The 18415-nt window shown below is 52.8% G+C and overlaps 1 protein-coding gene across 3 annotated transcripts; it reads right to left on the bottom strand.

The window, feature by feature from the left end:
- Window positions 1-564: 564 nt before the first annotated feature.
- On the bottom strand, window positions 565-17307 carry SEMA4G (semaphorin 4G). Of its 3 annotated transcripts, none has more exons than XR_004060029.1 (16): window positions 17232-17307; window positions 13819-14325; window positions 13579-13727; window positions 13245-13307; window positions 8850-8948; window positions 8196-8289; window positions 7944-8057; window positions 7566-7735; window positions 7313-7482; window positions 6558-6702; window positions 6206-6428; window positions 5857-5972; window positions 5549-5724; window positions 5327-5388; window positions 1828-2883; window positions 565-1694 (listed from the first exon to the last, which is right to left on the bottom strand). XR_004060029.1 is itself a non-coding variant. In XM_030940659.1 (16 exons), exons 3-16 carry the CDS (start codon window positions 13940-13942, stop codon window positions 2054-2056), a joined length of 2535 nt encoding a protein of 844 aa, XP_030796519.1. In that variant the 5' UTR covers window positions 13943-14325; window positions 16896-16971; window positions 17232-17274; the 3' UTR covers window positions 565-2053. The 3 variants fall into 3 exon arrangements, 2 of the variants coding, with proteins under 2 accessions (XP_030796519.1, XP_030796518.1); XM_030940659.1 differs by adding an exon at window positions 16896-16971 and having other exon boundaries at window positions 565-2883; window positions 17232-17274; XM_030940658.1 differs by having other exon boundaries at window positions 565-2883.
- Window positions 17308-18415: the final 1108 nt, after the last annotated feature.

The raw sequence follows: 18415 nt of genomic DNA on the forward strand, positions 1-18415 counted from the left end.
ATAACAACCGTCAGGTGGTTAGTATTAAAGGCCAAGTAATTAATCTAGGCCTGACCCCTGAAAGGGAGAGGGGAGTTATTCCCTGGCTAACAAGCTTTCTGTGGTCTTAGCTATACATCTCCTTCCCCCCACGTCCCTCTTTGTGCAGAAATAAAATCCATGTCCCCTGAGCCAGCTGGTGGGGGGTGCTGAGAACCTTGGTGAAGGGCAGGAAGGCTGATTAATATTTTCTAGTCTTAGTTTAAAAAGGGGGGATGGTGGGGAAATGAGAGCCAGAAAATAAAAATCTAGAAATCCTCGTAAGAATTCTTGAACCGTTGTCATTTTCTTGTCATGCCCTAACACCATGATCAATGAATAGTGTGAACCTTAATAAAGAGGCCTGTGTGCCTGCCAAGGAGTCTGGATGGAAGCAGAGGATCCCAGTCTCCTCTGCACATAGTTGTATTGGGGAGCAGAGCCAACCCTGGAAGCAGACATCACTGCGGCACCTGTATAGGCTCAGGAGCCTGTCCCCTGGTGATCAGGGCTGGGCCCATCTAGATGAAGCAGACTACTCATAGCTGTGGGGAAAGAGGGTGTTTATTAACCAACGGCAGGGGGAGAAACTGAGCCCAGGCTCCCCACTCTGTCACATGCCTGTTCCACCCACCTGGTGGTAAGTGGGGGCATTCCTAAAGAAGTATAGCCATTCTCACAATAAATACATTCATTGTGGGGTGGAGGTGGGAGAGTTTGGGTGAAGGGCAGTAAAAACGCGTGGGATTCCACGTTCTCAGCTACAAAAATAACAGTCATCCTCACCCGAGGGGAATGGGGAAGCTCAGTCAGAATTGATTGTCCCATATAGGCCTAGAGACTTCAGAGGCCCCTGGACCTTGAAAGTGCCCCGGTGAGGTAGGACAGGGGTAGGAGCTAAGCATCCAAACTCCCAGCCACTGCCCTTTGCATAGTTCCAAGAACGGGCTTCATATGCCAATCGAGACATCAGATTTCTCCTCCCTTTCCCTGCTGTAGTCTAGGGGAAGCAAATGCTTGATTCCCCCAAAAGAGAGGCTGGCTCATTGAGTGCAGTGTTGGTCATCCATCCTAAGGAAGGGCCTGTGAGGACAGCTAAACGGGAGGGGGATCTCCCTCTGAAATGTCCACGGACCAAACCCAACAGACACAGGTCCAAGGCAGCACGGGGAGGCTCAGAGGTGCATGTGAGTGGAAATGTAAGCACATGTGTGATACAGGTGTGTGTTGCCACATGTGCATGGGGATGGGACATGCCTGGAGCTCTGTCTCTGATACTCTTGACAATGACCAAGGAGAGTGGGGAGGCTGATTCACAAGGGCCACACAGGAAGGGAGAGGAGGGGAGTGATGCAGTCTTACCTCCCCCGGCTGGCCTGTTCCCAAGCTCTTGACAAAGAGGTCACCACATGGGGCTGGGGAAGAGGACCAGATAGGATGTGGCAATTGGGAGGGTACCCCAAGTTCAGAAGCAGGGATGAAACAAGAATGCACCAGGAGAAGGTGAGGGTAGGGGCACTGCAGCCCAGCCGATAAACATTCTTCCACGTGTGCATGTGAATATACGCAGGGCTTAGGTGGCTGGCAGAGGTCTTGTCTGGTTTCAGGACCATCCAGCACACAGGGCCATGCAGAGGGTGGTGACATTGAGCCCATATGGACCTGCAGAGCCCTGCCTGGGAGAAAGAGAAAGGGTTTGGGCAGATGAATGGAACAGGAGGATGGAATCCTCGCCTCTAAAGTGTTTAGGTTAGGGGATAGGAACTGGCTCTGGGTCTGCAGGGCACCTGATCCTGAGGGAGCACCTACCTCTGAGGAGCACCGATGGGCCTGGGCTGCTCACATGTGGGTCTGTGGAGACTGAGGAGGGGGCTTTGGCTGGGCCTGACTGGCCAGCCCTACAGGGACATCAAAAAGTTGGGAAAAGGGCATAGAGTCGGGGGAATGAAGGTAGGGTGGCTGTGTTAGGGAGGCAGTGGCCCAGCCTGGGACAGACAGGCTGGCTTGGAAGAGCATTTGTTCTGGGAGACTGGGCTCAGACAGAGCTCTCATCTAGCTGCTCCACGAGCTGTGTGTGCTTCCTTTTCTCCAGGATGCGGCTGAGTTCCTCAGCGAAGGAGCAGGGCCCTGCTGGTACTCCATTGTTGCTCTGCCTCAGAAGCACATAGCTATTGCCATTCATCCTTCGCAGCCGGCTGGGCAGTGCCACCAGGCCATTGGTCAGCTCAGCTGGTGGCAGTGGGGGCGGTGGGGGTGGTGGGGCTGGGGCTCCCTCCCCAGGGATGATCTGGAGACAGCTGCCCTCCAGGCCCCCAGCCCCCTCCTCCTCATCGCCCTCATCTTCCTCTCCAGGACACTGGCCTGAGACTGTCTGCAGTTGCACGGCAGATCCTCCTGCCCGGCTGGCCCGACCCAGTGAGTATTTCCGTCGGCGCCCTCGTCTGCCTTCCCGCAGACAGGCCACATAGAGGAGGGAGGAGGCCAGGATGAGACAGAGGCCACCAAGTGCGGCAATGGCTAGCACATAGAGCAGTCTCACATCAGGTGCCAGCTGTGCCCCAGGTGTGTCAGGGGCTTTCGGAGCTGGGGCAGGAGTAGCTGGCCGGACCACAAGGCTATAGGAGGCCAGCAGGGTGCGGAGGCCATTTTCCTCAGCATAGCAGCCATAGTTGCCACTGTGCTCAGGCTGTGCATCTGTCACCAGCAGCCCATCCACGCCCACACGGTAGCCACCCTGTCCATCGCTCAGGCCCATGCTTCCATTGAGTAGCCACAAGGCCCGGGCCAGGTTGGATGGCTGGTCACAGGGCAGGAGGACATCATCACCCCGGAGCACAGAGCGGGTCTTCAGTGGTGGTGGTGGCCCTGTGGGGGTTGGGGGAGAGGTCAGTACCAGCCCATCTCAGGAAGGGATTAGAGATGGCAAGCCAGACTGTTGACTGCCAAGTCCCTGGCACCAAGCGCAGAACCCGGAATCACCGTGACAGCTGACCTAGGCTCTGTGCTCATGCTTCCATGTAAGGTTCACGTTGGCCCTTCCCGGGAAGCAGGCAGTGCCTTTTCCATTCTCTCTCCATTCTCTCATCCTCTCCTGTAGTTTCACTTTCTGCCATCTGCCAGTAACTCCTAGTCTCTCCCTCAGACTTCTCTCCTGAGTGCCAGACTTGGATGTCTACCATGTGCTGGGCATCTCCACATGAGGTCTCTTGGACACTTCAAAGGCCAAAGCTTTTCTCCCAAACTACGCCAGGCCCTTTCCTTGAATTGCCACCACTATGAATGGCACAACCAGCCAGACAGTTGCTTACGTCAGAAACCTGGGAGTCTCCCTCCTCTTTCTTGTTTGCCTTTTTTTGTTTGTTTTGTTTTTTTGAGATGGAGTCTCATTCTGTCACCCAGGCTGGAGTACAGTGACGTGATCTCAGCTCACTGCAACCTCCGCCTCCCCGGTTCATGCAATTCTCTTGCCTCAGGCTCCTGAGTAGCTGGGATTACAGGCATGTGCCGCCATGCCCGGCTAGTTTTTGTATTTTTAGTAGAGACAGGGTTTCACCATGTTGGCCAGGCTGGTCTTGAACTCCTGACCTCAAGTGATCCAACTGCCTTGGCCTCCCAAAGTGCTGGGATTATAGGCATGAGCCACTGTGCCCGGCCCTTCTTCATGTTTGTACCTAACTCGCACGAAGATTCGGTTTCTGGCATCTATCTTAGACCTGTTGATCTCTCTCCTTCCATGACTCCTGGCCCACTCTGGCCCCATGTAATCCATTCTCCAAGAGAGGTATTTTAAAAACACAAATCTGATCTTGCCACTCTCCGGCCTAAAACTCTTCAGAGATTTCCTGTTGCTTTTCGGATAAAGACCAAAATCTTCAACATGGTCTTTGCCCACTTGTCCAGCCCATTCTCCTGTCACTCAAATGTGCCAGCCTCCCTCTGCCTGCTGCTCCCTCTGCTTGCATGTCACCCCATTACCCCATGTCGTCTGCTTGCCTGGCTAACTTGTGGGAGATAGTATAATATAGTATAGTGACCAGAAGCACAAAGTCAAGTCAGACTGCTTAGGGTCAGGTTTGAATTCTTTCTTCCTTCCATTCCTTCCTTTCCTTCCTTGCTTTCTGTCTTTTTCTCTCTGTCTGTCTGTCTGTCTCTCTCTCTTTCTCTCTTTTTTTTCTTTTTTTTTTTTTTTTGGAGATGGAGTCTCGCTTTGTCACCCAGGCTGGAGTGCAGTGGCCTAATCTCAGCTCACTACAACCTCCGCCTCCTGGGTTCAAGCAATTCTCCTGCTTCAGCCTCCCGAGTAGCTGGGACTACAGGTGTCCGCCACCACTCCTGGCTAATTTTTTGTATTTTTAGTAGAGATGGGGTTTCACCATATTGGCCAGGCTGGTCTCGAACTCCTGACCTTGTAATCTGCCCACCTCGGCCTCCCAAAGTGCTGGGATTACAGGCTTGAGCCACCGCACCCGGCCCTCTTTCTTTCTTTCATGAGGTCTCACTCTGTTACCCAGGCTGGAGTGCAATGGTGTGATCTTGGCTCACTGCAACCTCCACCTCCCAGGCTCAAGTGATCCTCCCATCTCAGCTTTCCAAGTAGCTGGGACTACAGACATGTGCCACCATACCTGGCTAATTTTTGTATTTTTTGTAGAGATGGGGTTTTGCCATGTTGCCCAGGCTGGTCTCCAATTCCTGAGCTCAAGCAATCTACCTACCTTGGCCTCCCAGAGTGCTGGGATTACAGGCGTGAGCCGCTGTACTCAGCCAGGTTTGAATTCTGGTCCAGTTTCTTAATAGCTGAATAAGTTTGAGCAATTTACTTACACTCCCTGGGCCTCAGAGAGGTCCCTCATGGGGATAATAATAATGGCACCTTTCTCATAAGAATGCTGTGAGAATAAATGACATCATGCATAGAAGTATTTAGATCAGTGCCTGGCACACAGTAAATACTTAATACATCTTAGCTATGATGATTAACTTTTGTTCTTCAGATATCAGCTCAGTCATCTGATCTCCCTTGGGGAAATACCCATCACGTTCCTGAACCCTTGTCATCCACTACTTGGCTATAAGCTCTAGAAGTGACAACACACTTCACATCTTGAATGTGTTTCCTACTTTATAATTCATTTGGGCAGTAAATGTTTGTTGAGCACTTACTCTGTGCCAGGCTCTGCATTTGAGTCATCCTTACCAAATGCACACAGCCAAAGCCACTCAGATACAAACGTGTACGTACACATAGCAGTAAATGGCAAAGAGGAGAGGCTGTGCAGCTAGACCCACACTCGTATGAGTCACTTACCTGTATCCCTGCTGCTCTCACAGCCTCGATTTCCTCTCTCTATGTCCTGTATCAGTGCTGTCCTGGGACAGAAGATCAGGTTTTATGAACAAGGGGAACTGGGTTTCAGTTTCCCAGTGACAGGGTAGATAGGTCTGTTACCAATAACTAGCCCCTGCACTCCCCCAGGCCTTCCTCCTCCACTCAGGCCACATGTGACTCTCACCCCCCACCACTTCCCACCTGCTTCCCTGGGACCTGTTGGCTATGGTGGTGGCTGCCATGCAGGCATGGGTGCCAGGGTCCCAGCCACAGTAGGGGTCTCGGGCCAAGATGCAGTCATAGCAGGATCTGTAGCGGGAGCAGCTGGAGAGTGGTAGCTGGATGACTCCGCTAGGAGCCCCCACATAGAGGCTGTGCTGGGAGCCAGATAGGACAGTTGGTCAGCAATGCCTCCACTCAGACTTACAGATACACAGCCTCTGCCCAACCTCCCCACTCCCTCCTCCTATTTCAGCAAGCCTATATTAAGGGTCACAGAGAAGGGTTACCTGCATTAGAGAGATGACTAGATTTTCCACAGACTGGGGCTCCCTGAACACTTGTGTCTCTTCAATAATGTGCATCCCAGAGCCCAGGACTACGGCCTTGTGGATCCAGCCATCAGCTGGCATGGAAAGAGCAGAGAGTCAGACCCCAACTATGGGATCTGTTCTCAGCACCCTGCAAGAGGCCTAATAGGAACAGCTCAGGAGTCATGAGGTGCAGAACAAGGACTCAGCCAGGAGCAGTGGACCCTCAGGACATTGGGAACTCCAGATTAGTCATGGCAGGAATTAATGGATTCAGAAGCATTAGTGATCAGGGCCAACAGGGATCAGGGATTGGGATCAGAAGCACCTGTGCCCAGAAAGAGCAGGTCATAGGTGGGTCCAGCAGGCGTGGTGACAGGTGTCCCTGTAAGGTGTGTGTAGCGTACATTGCGCTTGAGCAGCAGGGGCCTTCCACGTGTGGGCACAACGGGCCGAGCCATCAGTGGGTGCAACTTTACAAAGTCCAGGACCAGGGATGGCAAGTCTTGGGATGAATTGTAGCCTTGGCTGCGCAATGAATCTGTGATACACTGGGGTGGGGGACAAAGGTGGTGAACCTCGGGACTCCACCACCTGCCTGCCCTCTCCACAAGGCCAGACTCACTGACCCTTCCCTGGGCTCTGTCTGCTCAGCACTGGTCCCAGGCCTGGGCACTCACCGAGCCAGGCCGGGGCTCAGGCACCCCACCCTCATAGCGACCCCAGCGCCGGGAACCATCCTGGTATTCCATATAGGGTCCTGCAAAGACAGCCTGGATCTCTGCCAGGTCATAGCGGCAGATGGCTGAGGCCTCCAGGGTCTTCCTAGGAATGGGACATAGGGCAAGGGGGGCGAGTTACAGAGTCAAGCTTGCCCCCCAACCCATGCTCAGCCTGAAGCTCACTGTTACCCTGGCCAACCCCAGCTATAGTCCCACAGGGCCTCTCCTGTGAGTCAGTGGACCACTGCATTCATTCTCTGGCTCTATGTGCTTGATGTGCTTAAAATTCTTGATTCTCTAGCTTGATGTGCTTAAAATTCTCACTTTGCCAGCACTTTGAGAGGCCGAGGCCAGTGGATCACGAGGTCAAGAGATCGAGACCATCTTGGGCAACGTGGTGAAACCCCGTCTCTACTAAAAATGCAAAAATTAGCCAGGTGTGGTGGCAGGTGCCTGTAGTCCCAGCTACTTGGGAGGCTGAGGCAGGAGAATCACTTGAACCCGGGAGGCGGAGATTGCAGTGAGCTGAGATCACGCCACTGCACTCTAGCCTGGCAACAGAGCGAGATTCCCTCTTAAAAAAAAAAAAAAAAAAAAAAATTCACTTTCCAGCCAGACCTCCCCACAGTGGATCCTATCTCATCTTCACTGACCTCTGCTCCAGCCCCTATGCTGTCCCCAGTTCCTTGCCTCCCCATTGTCCCTGCACTGACCACTGTGTGCTCAGCGTGAAGGCTGCATAGAAGTGTGTACGGCTTGAGGTTTCAGCATCCAGGCTGCAGACCCCACGCAGTGTCTCATACAGTGGAATGTGGCAGATGAGACGGGCTTTCAGGAAGGATGTCCACTTCTTCTGCAGGATCTTCTTCCCTCCCAGGTCTCCCTGGGGAGGTAGGGGTATGGGTTAAGGGGCCAGGGTCAGAGGTCCAACCTCTATACCCATGCCCCAACATCAGCCCTATCCACCTTGCAGACACGAGCCACACGGGCCACACGGTGACTGCTGCGGCTCTGAGTGAAGCTGCCAGAGCCCTCCTCAGTGGCACGCTCCGTGAAGAAGTAGTATACCTTGTCGTCGTCACCCACTGCACTGGCCTTGCTCTCCCGCACGAGGACGGAGAACACAAACTCAGCATCTGTGGGTCAGGCAGTGTGAGAGGCTTTTGAGACAGGCTGAGGACCCCTTTCCCCCACTCTGAGGCCTACCCGTCACTTGACAACACACAGGAATGGAATGGACAGGCTCACCTGGGGATTTGGGGGTGGGGTGGTCAGCTGGCCAAGGGAGTAAAAATGAAGAAATAGTCCCCTACCCCCCATCATCCTGTGCCTCATCCTCCTAACCATTGAGCCAATGCATTGGTGTCTCCTCAGTTCTCAGGGAGTGTGGGTGGCGGCTCCGACGGATGTCGGGAATGCTCCGGAATTCATACCGAGTGGCTGTGTAGAGGCCTCCATCTGGCGTGGGGACATTCCAGGCATGAGAGACATGTCATATACAACAGGGCACATGACATATACATGGTGGCAGGTCCTAGAGATGAGATCCACATCCTAAAAACATCATGCTTGTGATAGGGAAGAGGGCCTGCTTACCAATGATGAGGCCCGTGAAGCCACGGGCTGGGTCGTAAGGACACTTCTCCTTCCCCTCCTCAAAGCTGGTTGGCAAGGTGAAGGCCTCAGCATCCTAGGGAACAAGGGACCAGCAGTAACTGGTTCAGAGGACAGGTAGGAACAGTGGGTCCAAGTCAGATCAATCTGGGGTCAGGGATCAGCGATCAGGGCTAGGGGCAGGTTGTATGGCAGATGCACCTGACAGCAATAACTTAAGCATCCCCTGAGAATGACCTTATGGCCTAAAAACAATGTATGTTTGGAGTTCCAAATCTGCAAGTGGCCAACCCAGAGATTCCTTATCTATGAAGAACATATGAGCCCCTAGCCCCTCCTGTGGAACACATGCCATCCAGGGGATCAAGTCCCTTTGTTTTGGGTTAAATGAAGTTTGCCAGGTGGAGATGATTAGGGGGAGGCTGCTAAGTGAAAATGCTATATAAACTGCATGCTTTTTACAAAGGGGAGTGGTTCTCCAGTGCAGCCCGCCACCACAGGACTGTCCTGTATGGAAGTCCCCTTAATAAACCATCCGTCTCCTTCACTGGCTCTGAGTCTCTTCTTTGGCATCTCGAACATGATCCCATCCCTAATGAAGTCAACAGAGATCTGGCACCACACAGGTATACTCACAATTGCTGCACAGAGGGGCTGGAAGGCGTGAGTCCCACATGCATAGAGATGGGTGGAATTGAGCCGCTGCAGGAACCGCACATGGTTAAAGCACTCCGTCTGTGGGATGAGGTGGAGAGGGCTGTGAGCCCTCTGCCTGACTAGAGGCCTCCTCCATTAGTCTAGCTTGTAGTTTGGCTCTTGTCCCTACCCACAGGACAAACGGTTCTTTCCAGGATACCTGTGATCCTTTTCACTGCTCCAGAATATTTCCTGGAACTCACTCTCCTTGGCCTCCCAGTAATAGGACACTATTTCTCTCCTCTGTCCCTCAGATTATCTGACACCACTTTGCCACTATCTCCTGTGTCTCTTGCAGTTCCCTCCACCCCTGGTTCAAGAGCTGCCAGGGATTCCACCATCCTGAGGTGCTTCTCCTCTCCCATTCAGCTCCTTCTCAGCAACTCTTTCTATTCTTGGAACTCCTGCCCTCCCCGCTGGGGTGATACAACCAAATCTATCCCCAGATGCCAGCTCGCTCTCCACCTGATATCCCAGGGATGCTTTAAACTCACCTTGTCAGAAGCCAAGTTCATCCCCTCCTCCATAACCTACATCTTTCCTAAACCTGTTTATCCAGTCTTTCCCACCTCACTTCATCCATCCTACGACTCAACTTAGAAGCCAGGAATTATCCTTGCTGCTTCCTACTTTCTCACCCCCACATTCAGTCCCTCTCCACAATTAATTCATTGTCCTAAATGTCTCTTGACTTGGTCCACTTTGACTCCACCAACAGCACCCAGTCCAAATGACCACCATGACCTCTTCCTTAGACAACTGCAGTTGTTACCTGATAGCTCCTCCCAACCTTCTCTTTTATAAAAATGACTTTTATAACAGCTATTTATTCAGTCAACGATGATTACATGTACATAGTATAAAACTCAGAAAGTACAAAGGGGTATGTTATAAACAAGGAGTCTCCCATTTATCCCTGTCTCCCAGGTTGCCTGCAAAGAAGACTGCTGTTACTATTGTCTGAAGTTTCCTTCCAGAGATATTTTACCAAACAACACACTTTTGCTACTCTCCAACCACTTTCCAAGGGATATTCTAAAAATGTAAACCTAGTCAGGTGTGATAGCTCACACCTGTAATCCCAGCACTTTGGGATACTGAGGTGGGAGGATCACTGGAGCCCAGGAGTCCAAGACCAGCCTGGACAACATAGCAAGACCTCATCTCTGTGTGGTGGCATGCACCTTTAGCCCTAGCTACTTGGGAGGCTTAGGCAAGAGAATTGTTTGAGCCCAGGAGGTCGAGGCTGCAGTGAACCACTGCACTCCAATCTGGACAACAGAGTGAGACCATGTCTGAAAAAAAAAAGTCAAGTGGATCACAGCACTGTATCGGCTCATCAGTGACCTGAGCATAGAGTCCCACATGCTCCTAGCCCTGTGTGATGGGACTCTGCCCCTTCCTCTGGCCTCACTCACCCCACTCCAGTCACACTGGTCTTCTCTGCCTGTCAAATGCCCTCAGCTACCAGTCTCTTGACTCCTTTGCCATGTTAATGATTCGTCCTCTTGCCTGTTACCCAGGGTTTAAATCCATACAGGCCTCTTTGTGTCTCTTCCTGCTCCCTCACCTGGTACAAGCCACTGGCATCTGTCCCTCCTCTCCATAAGCCTGCTCAGGTCCCTTCCTCTGACCCAAATGATGCCCCAGCCTCCTCACTGCTTTTCTTGCCTCCAGACTCACCCTATTTTCATCCATCCAGTGCCTGGGGCCAGAAAAATATTCCTAGAGTGGTGTTTCCCCAAGAGGTTTGTTTGTTTATTTATTTATGTATTTATTTTTCTTGAGACGGAGTCTCGCTCTGCCGCTAGGCTGGAGTGTAGTGCGTGATCTCAGCTCACTGCAACCTCCACCTCCTGGGTTTAAGAGATTCTCCTGTCTCAGTTTCCCAAGTAGCTGGGACTACAGGTGTGTGTCACCACGTCCAGCTGATTTTTGTATTTTTAGTAGAGACAGGGTTTCACCATGTTGGCCAGGCTGGTCTTGATCTCTTGACCTCGTGATCCACCCGCCTCGGCCTCCCAAAGTGCTGGGATTACAGGCCTGAGCCACCGCGCCCAGCGGATGTTTACATTTTTTAAAGGGGGGTAGGGAGGTATTCTCTGCTCAAATAACTTTAGAAACCACAGGTGAAACCTATCTTTACTGGGGTTACTTCCTAGAGCCTGAAGGATGTTGCTGTGCATTGGGGGACTGGGCATGCAGTGTTTCCCAAACTCATTTGACATCTAAACCCCTCCTTTGAAAATTAGTGTTCCTCAGAACATGCTTTGGGAACTGTTCTATAAAGCCTTGCTATCCAAAGTGTGGTCTGGGGACCAGCAGCATCAACTTCACTTGGGAGCTTGTTGGAATTGCAGACTTGGGCCCTTCCCCAGACCTACTGAGTTTGGCACCTGCATTTATAATATATTTGGGTGATACATTAAAGTTGGAGCCTCTAAAATATCAAATTGTGAGAGTGTTCACTGTCACAGAATAAAACCCAAACTCCCAGCTGGGCATCTGTGGCCTTCTATGACCTGGTTCCACCTGCCTCCCCAGCCCTGTTTTCTACTCGTGCTGCACCAAGAGGCAGTCTTTGATGGAAGCTCTTGGAGATGCCTTTTTAAATGCAGCTGTCCCAACACCACCCCCGGCCCACCTTGGCCCAGTGGACCTTGGGAATTTTTTTTTTTTTTTTTTTTTTAATTAGAGATGGAGTTGAACTCTTGGGGTCAAGTGATCCTCCTGCCTTGGCCTCCCAAAGAGTTGAGATTACAAGTGTGACCCACCATGCCCAGCCCAGGGTTGTTTATTTTATAAAAGCTCTCCAGATAGAGCCATTACATAGCCAGACATGGGACCCTTGGAGACACCCTATTCTTTTTTTTTTTTTTTTGAGACGGAGTCTTGCTCTGTTGCCCGGGCTAGAGTGCAGTGGCCGGATCTCAGCTCACTGCAAGCTCCGCCTCCCGGGTTTACGCCATTCTCCTGCCTCAGCCTCCGGAGTAGCTGGGACTACAGGCGCCCGCCACCTCGCCCGGCTAGTTTTTTTGTATTTTTAGTAGAGACGGGGTTTCACTGTGTTAGCCAGGACGGTCTCGATCTCCTGACCTCGTGATCCTCCCGTCTCGGCCTCCCAAAGTGCTGGGATTACAGGCTTGAGCCACCGCGCCCGGCCAAGACACCCTATTCTTTAGCTGGAAAGGGCTGACGCTTCATTAATGCCTCTCCATGGAATACTGGGTATTTCAACTATTCCTTGACCAAAGCCTCATTTTTCTCATCTGCGAAATGTGGGATAATACCATTTCATAGGGTTATTTTAGAATTAACTGAGATAATAGCTAAATCAGCACTTACTATAGATGGTCCCTGACTTAACAATGGTTCAATTTATTATGATGGCTTTAATGGGAAGTAACCCCATCCTAAGTAAGCATCTGTAGAGGTTACTTACTGTTTTTTGTTGGTCTGTTTTTTTGAGACAGGGTTTTGCTTTGTCGTCCAGGCTGGAATGTAGTAGCTTAATTATAGCTCACGTAGCCTCAACCTCCCAGGCCCAAGTGATACTCCCACTCAGCCTCCCAAGTAGCTGGGACTACGGGTGCATGCCAGCATACTTGGCTAATTTTTTTTTTTTTTTTTTTTTGTATATATTTTGACACAACAGGTCTTGGTGTGTTGCCAGGACTGGTCTCAAACTCCTGGACTCAAGCTGTTCTCCCACCCTCAGCCTCCCTGAGTTGTTGGGATTACAGATGTGAGCCACCGCATCCAGCCTACTTATTGTTATGATGATTATTTGGGATCCCAGAGAAGATGAAGATGCCATTGCAGGACAAGCTAGTAGGCCACCAGATGTTTGAATTAGAAGTACTGTGCCCAGATGCCAGGTGCAATGGCTTACATTTGTAATCCCAGCACTTTGGGAGGCCAAGGTAGGAGGACTGCTTGAGGCCAGGAGTTCAAGACCAGCCTGGGCAACATAGCAAGACCCTGTCTCTACAAAAAATAAAATACTTAGCTCGGCGTGGCATATGCCTGTGGTCCTAGCCACTCAGGAGGCTGAAGTGGAAGGATCCCCTGAGCCCAGGAGTTTAAGGCCACAGTGAACTATGATCATGTCACTGTACTCCAACCTGGATGACAGAGTGAGACCCAACCTCAAAAACAGAAAAAAAAAATGCTGTGCCCATGGCTTGCCACTCTGGCAATGCTTACAATGTTTACTGTGGTTGCTGAGATTTACTGGCAGGTCTGTACCTACCCATCTGTGTCCCCAACAACCCTGGCATCCCTGATTGAGGAAGAAGAGGAGGAAAGGAGCTGGGGACAGGGCAGATGACATACCTGGTTGTTTTTCCCTTTTTGATGACATTTGCTTTGCATCTCTGGGGAGGCTTCCCAGTGGATCTAGTGGGGGCAAAGGGAATAGGCTGATGCATTGACCCCAATACCTATTACTCATAGGACCAGGCAATAGGACCCCACGGAGCTGGGGAAATTGGGGTGAGGATCAATTTCAGAAGGAACATTGAATGCAAGGGACACCTGGGCTGGGAAGGGCAGTGCTGTCTGACCGGGGGGGCTATGGAAGGCTTGGCAGGGTTTTCAGGAAGTTGAGGTCCCAGGGAGCTGGATGAGGATGGAGACCCTCTGGGTGGTCCAGGTTCCAGGGCCTGACCTCTTTGTGAGCCCCATCTCCTATGTCGTTGGCACTGAGAGAGAACAGGGCACCTCGGGCTCCCACCAGCAGCCTTGCTGAGGCCTCCTCCAGGAGCAGTGTTGAGTAGTTCTGGGCTTGGCCCGCGAAGTGCCGGGTCCCAGAGAGCTCTGGGGAGAGCAGGTACAGTGAGTCTAGTTCTGGGGTGCCTTCCCACCCCCAGCCCTGGCTCCTGCTGCCTTTTGAGGTTGAGGGTCTAACCTTCATAGGGTATGGTCATCCGAGGGGTGGCATCTAGTTCTCTAGATGGTCTCCGCAGTGAGGGTCCCGGGACTGCAGTTGCTATGAGGATGCTCAGGAGGAAGGGCCACAGCCTCCCCCACATCTTCCTGGGGAGGCCCAGACTAGCAAGACCCCCAAAGGGAGCCAGAGTCACAGGTTGTAGGGGCAGGGAATGGGAAGGACAGTCACAGAGGTCAAAGTCCAAGGAAGTCACTTGGAAGGTCAGAGGTCATAAGCTCATGGGAGTCAAGGAATCATGGGGCCATGGGGGGTCCTGGAATCGGGGGGACATGGAGTCACAGGGTTGTGTGGCCATGGAATCCCAGCTAAGAGGTCAGAAGGAGGGAGGGGTCACATGCCTTTCTGCATCAAATGCAAACTCCATGGTGAGAGGGAGTTGTGAAGTTCTAGAGGGGTTGTAGGTTACTGATGGGGTCACCCTGCCCCCGACAGTAGAGCTAGTCCTGGTTTTCTGAGGTCCGTTTTCTGAAGAAAAAACAGGGAAAAAAAAAAACTCTTTGATCTGTATGTGGGTGGAAGATGGATGGCGTTACCCAGACTTCAGGGGGCACTGAAGGAAGGAGGCCCAGCATCCACAGAACGCCCACGACAGGATCAACTCACAATCATTCTGTCTATCCCTTTGCTCTGATGCTGGAGGCTGGGGTGGAACTTACCTTCCTTACAAGACCCTAGACACCCACAACCCGAACCCAAGGTCATGACCCTCTTCTGGCCAAGTCAGAAGCTCCGCTAGGCCCTCAAGTCAAAGGAGCTGGGGTTCTCTGAGAGAATGCCTGCTTCTCTCAACAATGAGATGCAACTCGGTCAGCAGCTGCCCCTGCTGCCTGCGGGGGTGCCTTATGCAGGAAGGCCTGACCAGAGAGGTTTAATGGGCCTTTGTTTATTTTGTCCTGCTTTCCCTTTGTTTTTTCTTTTCCCTGGCCTGAGAGCTCCCTCTGGAATTTCTCTTTAATTATAACTTCTCCTTGGTATTCCTCTCTAAGGGGGTACAAATCTCTGCCCATGCCAGTCTGTACTGCACCCTCTGGCTAGGCATCCACACGTGTCCCTACCTGCAGGTAGGCATTCACAGGCATTGGGGTGGGTACCTAGGGTCCCCCTGGTTGCACAGGTGTAATGTCTGTGCAGGAGGCTGTAGTGTGCAAGGCCAGTTGAGACATAAGCAATGTGAAGAAGGTAAATGATGGGATCCCTGAGCCCTTGGACCCTCCCTCAAGCCAACCAGTTGGGGAGGGAATGGGGGTGGGTGGTGGGCCTCTCCCAACCCCTGTAACAGGCCTCCTAATCACCCAGGGTTTCCTTGAAGAGTTCCTTGGCTGGGTGAGGTGTGGAGAGACCTAACCCATTCCATCTCATCTGTCACCCACAGGCAGGGCCAGAGGGTGCCACTGGTGCCTCCTCTCCCAGGTCAAATATTAACTATCTGGCCTTGGAAAGAGGGGAGGAATCAGGAACTGGCCAGAGGGATAACAGGAGCATTTATTCAAGAGGTAAAGGTCAGCACTGCAGGGGCAGAGCCCTGAGGGGGAGAGTCGATTATGAAAGGGAGAGAAGAGGATTCCTTGATCCTGAAAGGGTATAGGCTCCCTGTTTGGGAGCTGGGACAGCAGGAAGCTTCAGGCAAGCTGGCCATGCCCCACCCCTCCCTGTGAAGGCACACCTGTTTACCTTTGGGACCTCCTATTTGCTCAGTGCAAAAGGCATGTGTGTGGTGAGCACTATGGCTAGGAGGAACATGCCCCAGGTTAGAGGAGCCACTCAGTGTGGTGCATGTCACACTTACAGTTTAAGAGTCACATGGGTGACTCTAGGAAGATGATGTACATGTACATGGGTGCACACATACACACACATACACATTCACAAGGAGGACTGTGAACACATGGATTCACAGGGGTCACTCACACATACACTCACAGGGAGGTTTGTGCACACATATGCTCACACAGGGCCACAGCCACAGGTAATCATACATATTCACATGTGAAGATGAATTTACATGCCCATCCATTCAGCAGGTCACACAGCCTCAGAGGTTGAGGAGAGATAAACCCACACATATGGGTTTCTGTCAAGGACGGTGCACCTATTCAACAGGAGGGTCCTATCCATGCACATGTATGTGTGGGGACATGCACACAAACCCACTGATGTAGTGGGCCAGGCAATCATGTTCACAGAAGGGTCAAGTACATGTGTGTTCACACAAAGTCCTTGAACACACAACTACATCCATGCAGAGAGAAGCACACCTGCATACAGGGGTCCAGTTTTCACCATAGGCTTGGGGGCTGCTAGTGTCCACTAGGGTGAGATGCAGAGAAGAACCCTGCCTGCGTTCCTGAAAGTCCCAATTCTAAGGCCCAATTTCAAGTGTGTGTGTGTGTGTGTGTGTGTGTGTGGGCGAGGGGGGTGATGGGGGAGGTTTCTGACCTTGCATGGTCAGATGGGATGGGTGCATGAGTCAAGGCCGCTCTACAAGGGAGGGAATGGGAAACTAACCCAGGCAGGAGGAGGCCCCTAGCTTTAGCAAAGATGGAATGGAACGCATAACTTAGTACTCCTCCACCCCGATGTATATTGCAGTTCTAGAGGTAGGAGACGGGCTGGCGCTCTCAACCCCCACTTAACCTGTTGGGAGGGGGCGGGGCTAAGTGGGCAGGGCGGAGCATACCACCCCTCCCTTCAGTGGCGAAGCGGGTTTAAGGTCTCCTGTCCACGCCCCACACTCCACCCCAAGTTCCACAGTTCGGGTTCTTCCCCAGGGCCAGCCCCCTGAACTCTGATCACCTTCCCTCTATTAGATCCTGGGGTGGAGGGAATTGGGGAGGAGAGACCCTTAAAACAGGATCAATGGAGGATCAGCAGGCTCTCGACCTTCATCCCAGATGTCCACCTGCCTCGTGTAGGCGGTAACTCCCTCTGCCTAGTAGGATGGTGGTCTCTCCTGGCTTGAGAGAGCCCCTCCCCGGGTACCCCCTCCCTACAACATCCTGGACAGTCCGCGGTTCTCTCCCTTCGTCAGGTCTAACCTCAGTCTCTACTGCTGCAGCTCGAGGACAAGCTCTCCTTCGATCCCGCCGGACGCCGGGAGACGTGACCCAGATCCTGGGGAACACTGTTCGCCACGCGGACCCCTCCCCATGCTGGTCCCCGACTCCGCGATGGCCGGTCTGCACCCCGCGCAGCCCGAGGCCTGGCCCGCGCCCCTCTAGAGCCTTCATGCAGAATCGGGGGACTTGGCGGTGAGAAAGGCCTGGCCCAGCTTGGAGGGTAGAATGGACGTGGGGAAGGCCTTGCCCGACCCCCGGCCCGAAGCCCCCCGACTCAGGCCAGGCCGCCGCCCGCACTCCCCCCTCCTTGCTCACCTTTGCGCTCGGATCCAGGGCCATAGAGACAGCGACGCGCGGCTCCGCGGCACACAGCACCAGCTGCGAGAGGAAGGGGCCGCTGCTGGAGGCGGGGCGGGGGGTGGAGGCGGAGCCGGGGGTGGGGCGGGGTCCTGGAAGGCGGGGCCGACAGGGTGGGGTAAGGGGAAGGTCGCCGCTCTCTTCTTTGCGCCCCCTGCTCTAGCACAATAGAGGCGGTTTGAGAGCGAGGCTCACACACAGCCTTCGGCCATCGGGTGACCCCCCCCCCCCGCCTCTAGGCGCTACGGTCCCGATAATCGCCCCCTTGTGGTGGCCTCGCCACCCCGTGCACCCTCGACATGCTTATAGCCCGCCCTCTCCTCCCCTGTAACCCTAGGATCCCTCCGACTTGCCTACTGCTGGGGACGTGCAAACCTGCCCTGGCGTTGAGGGGTTGGGGGACCCTCTCGGAGGGCCTTCTGGCCTGTCCTCTAACCTGGACCTCACTCCCTGCGCTCCTGCCACTCGCTTCTGCTCTAGGATGTGAAGAGAAGGCTACCCTAGGGGGAGACTGGAGGTTGGGGAAGCTCTGAACACAAGGAAGGGGCTTGATTCCCAGCTTCAGGGGCTGTTCAGCTTGAGCTATGAGTGGGGGAGATGGGGTCAGGCCTGAAGGGGATGCAGTAACAGCTTGACCTGAAAGGCACACAGAAAATGCTTTTTCTGGATAAATAAGCCACAAGCATTTGCACCTGTTCACTCACCAAATCTTAACCCTAACCTAGGCTCACCTCAGGGAGTGGGTCAAACACTTGCCTTCCCCTCCAGCTCATCTTGGGCACCATTCTTATCCAGAACTTAGAGTGCATCCTTCTAGGCAATCAAATACCCTGTCCTTCCCAGATTCAATCACCTTACCCAGCAGCAATCTAGGAAACCCCTCACAATCAACTCCCCAACTCCTTTAACTCAATTAGGATGGTCCTTCTGTGCAAACTTGGGTCCTGCCTCCTTTAATAGGTCACAGCCTATTAAAGTGAACTTAGCCCCTATAGTCCAAACGAAACCTGCATTCAGGCCCTGACCCAGCCTGGACCTTCCTCCTCCATCCATGACAGTATTCATGTGGGCTCAAGAGATGGACCAAAATGATAAAGTCCACAGGAACGTATGTGATTGACTCTTGCACATGCCTAGGAGTC

This window comes from Rhinopithecus roxellana, chromosome 11 (assembly GCF_007565055.1).
Source record: "Rhinopithecus roxellana isolate Shanxi Qingling chromosome 11, ASM756505v1, whole genome shotgun sequence".
Taxonomy (NCBI): Eukaryota; Metazoa; Chordata; class Mammalia; order Primates; family Cercopithecidae; genus Rhinopithecus; species Rhinopithecus roxellana.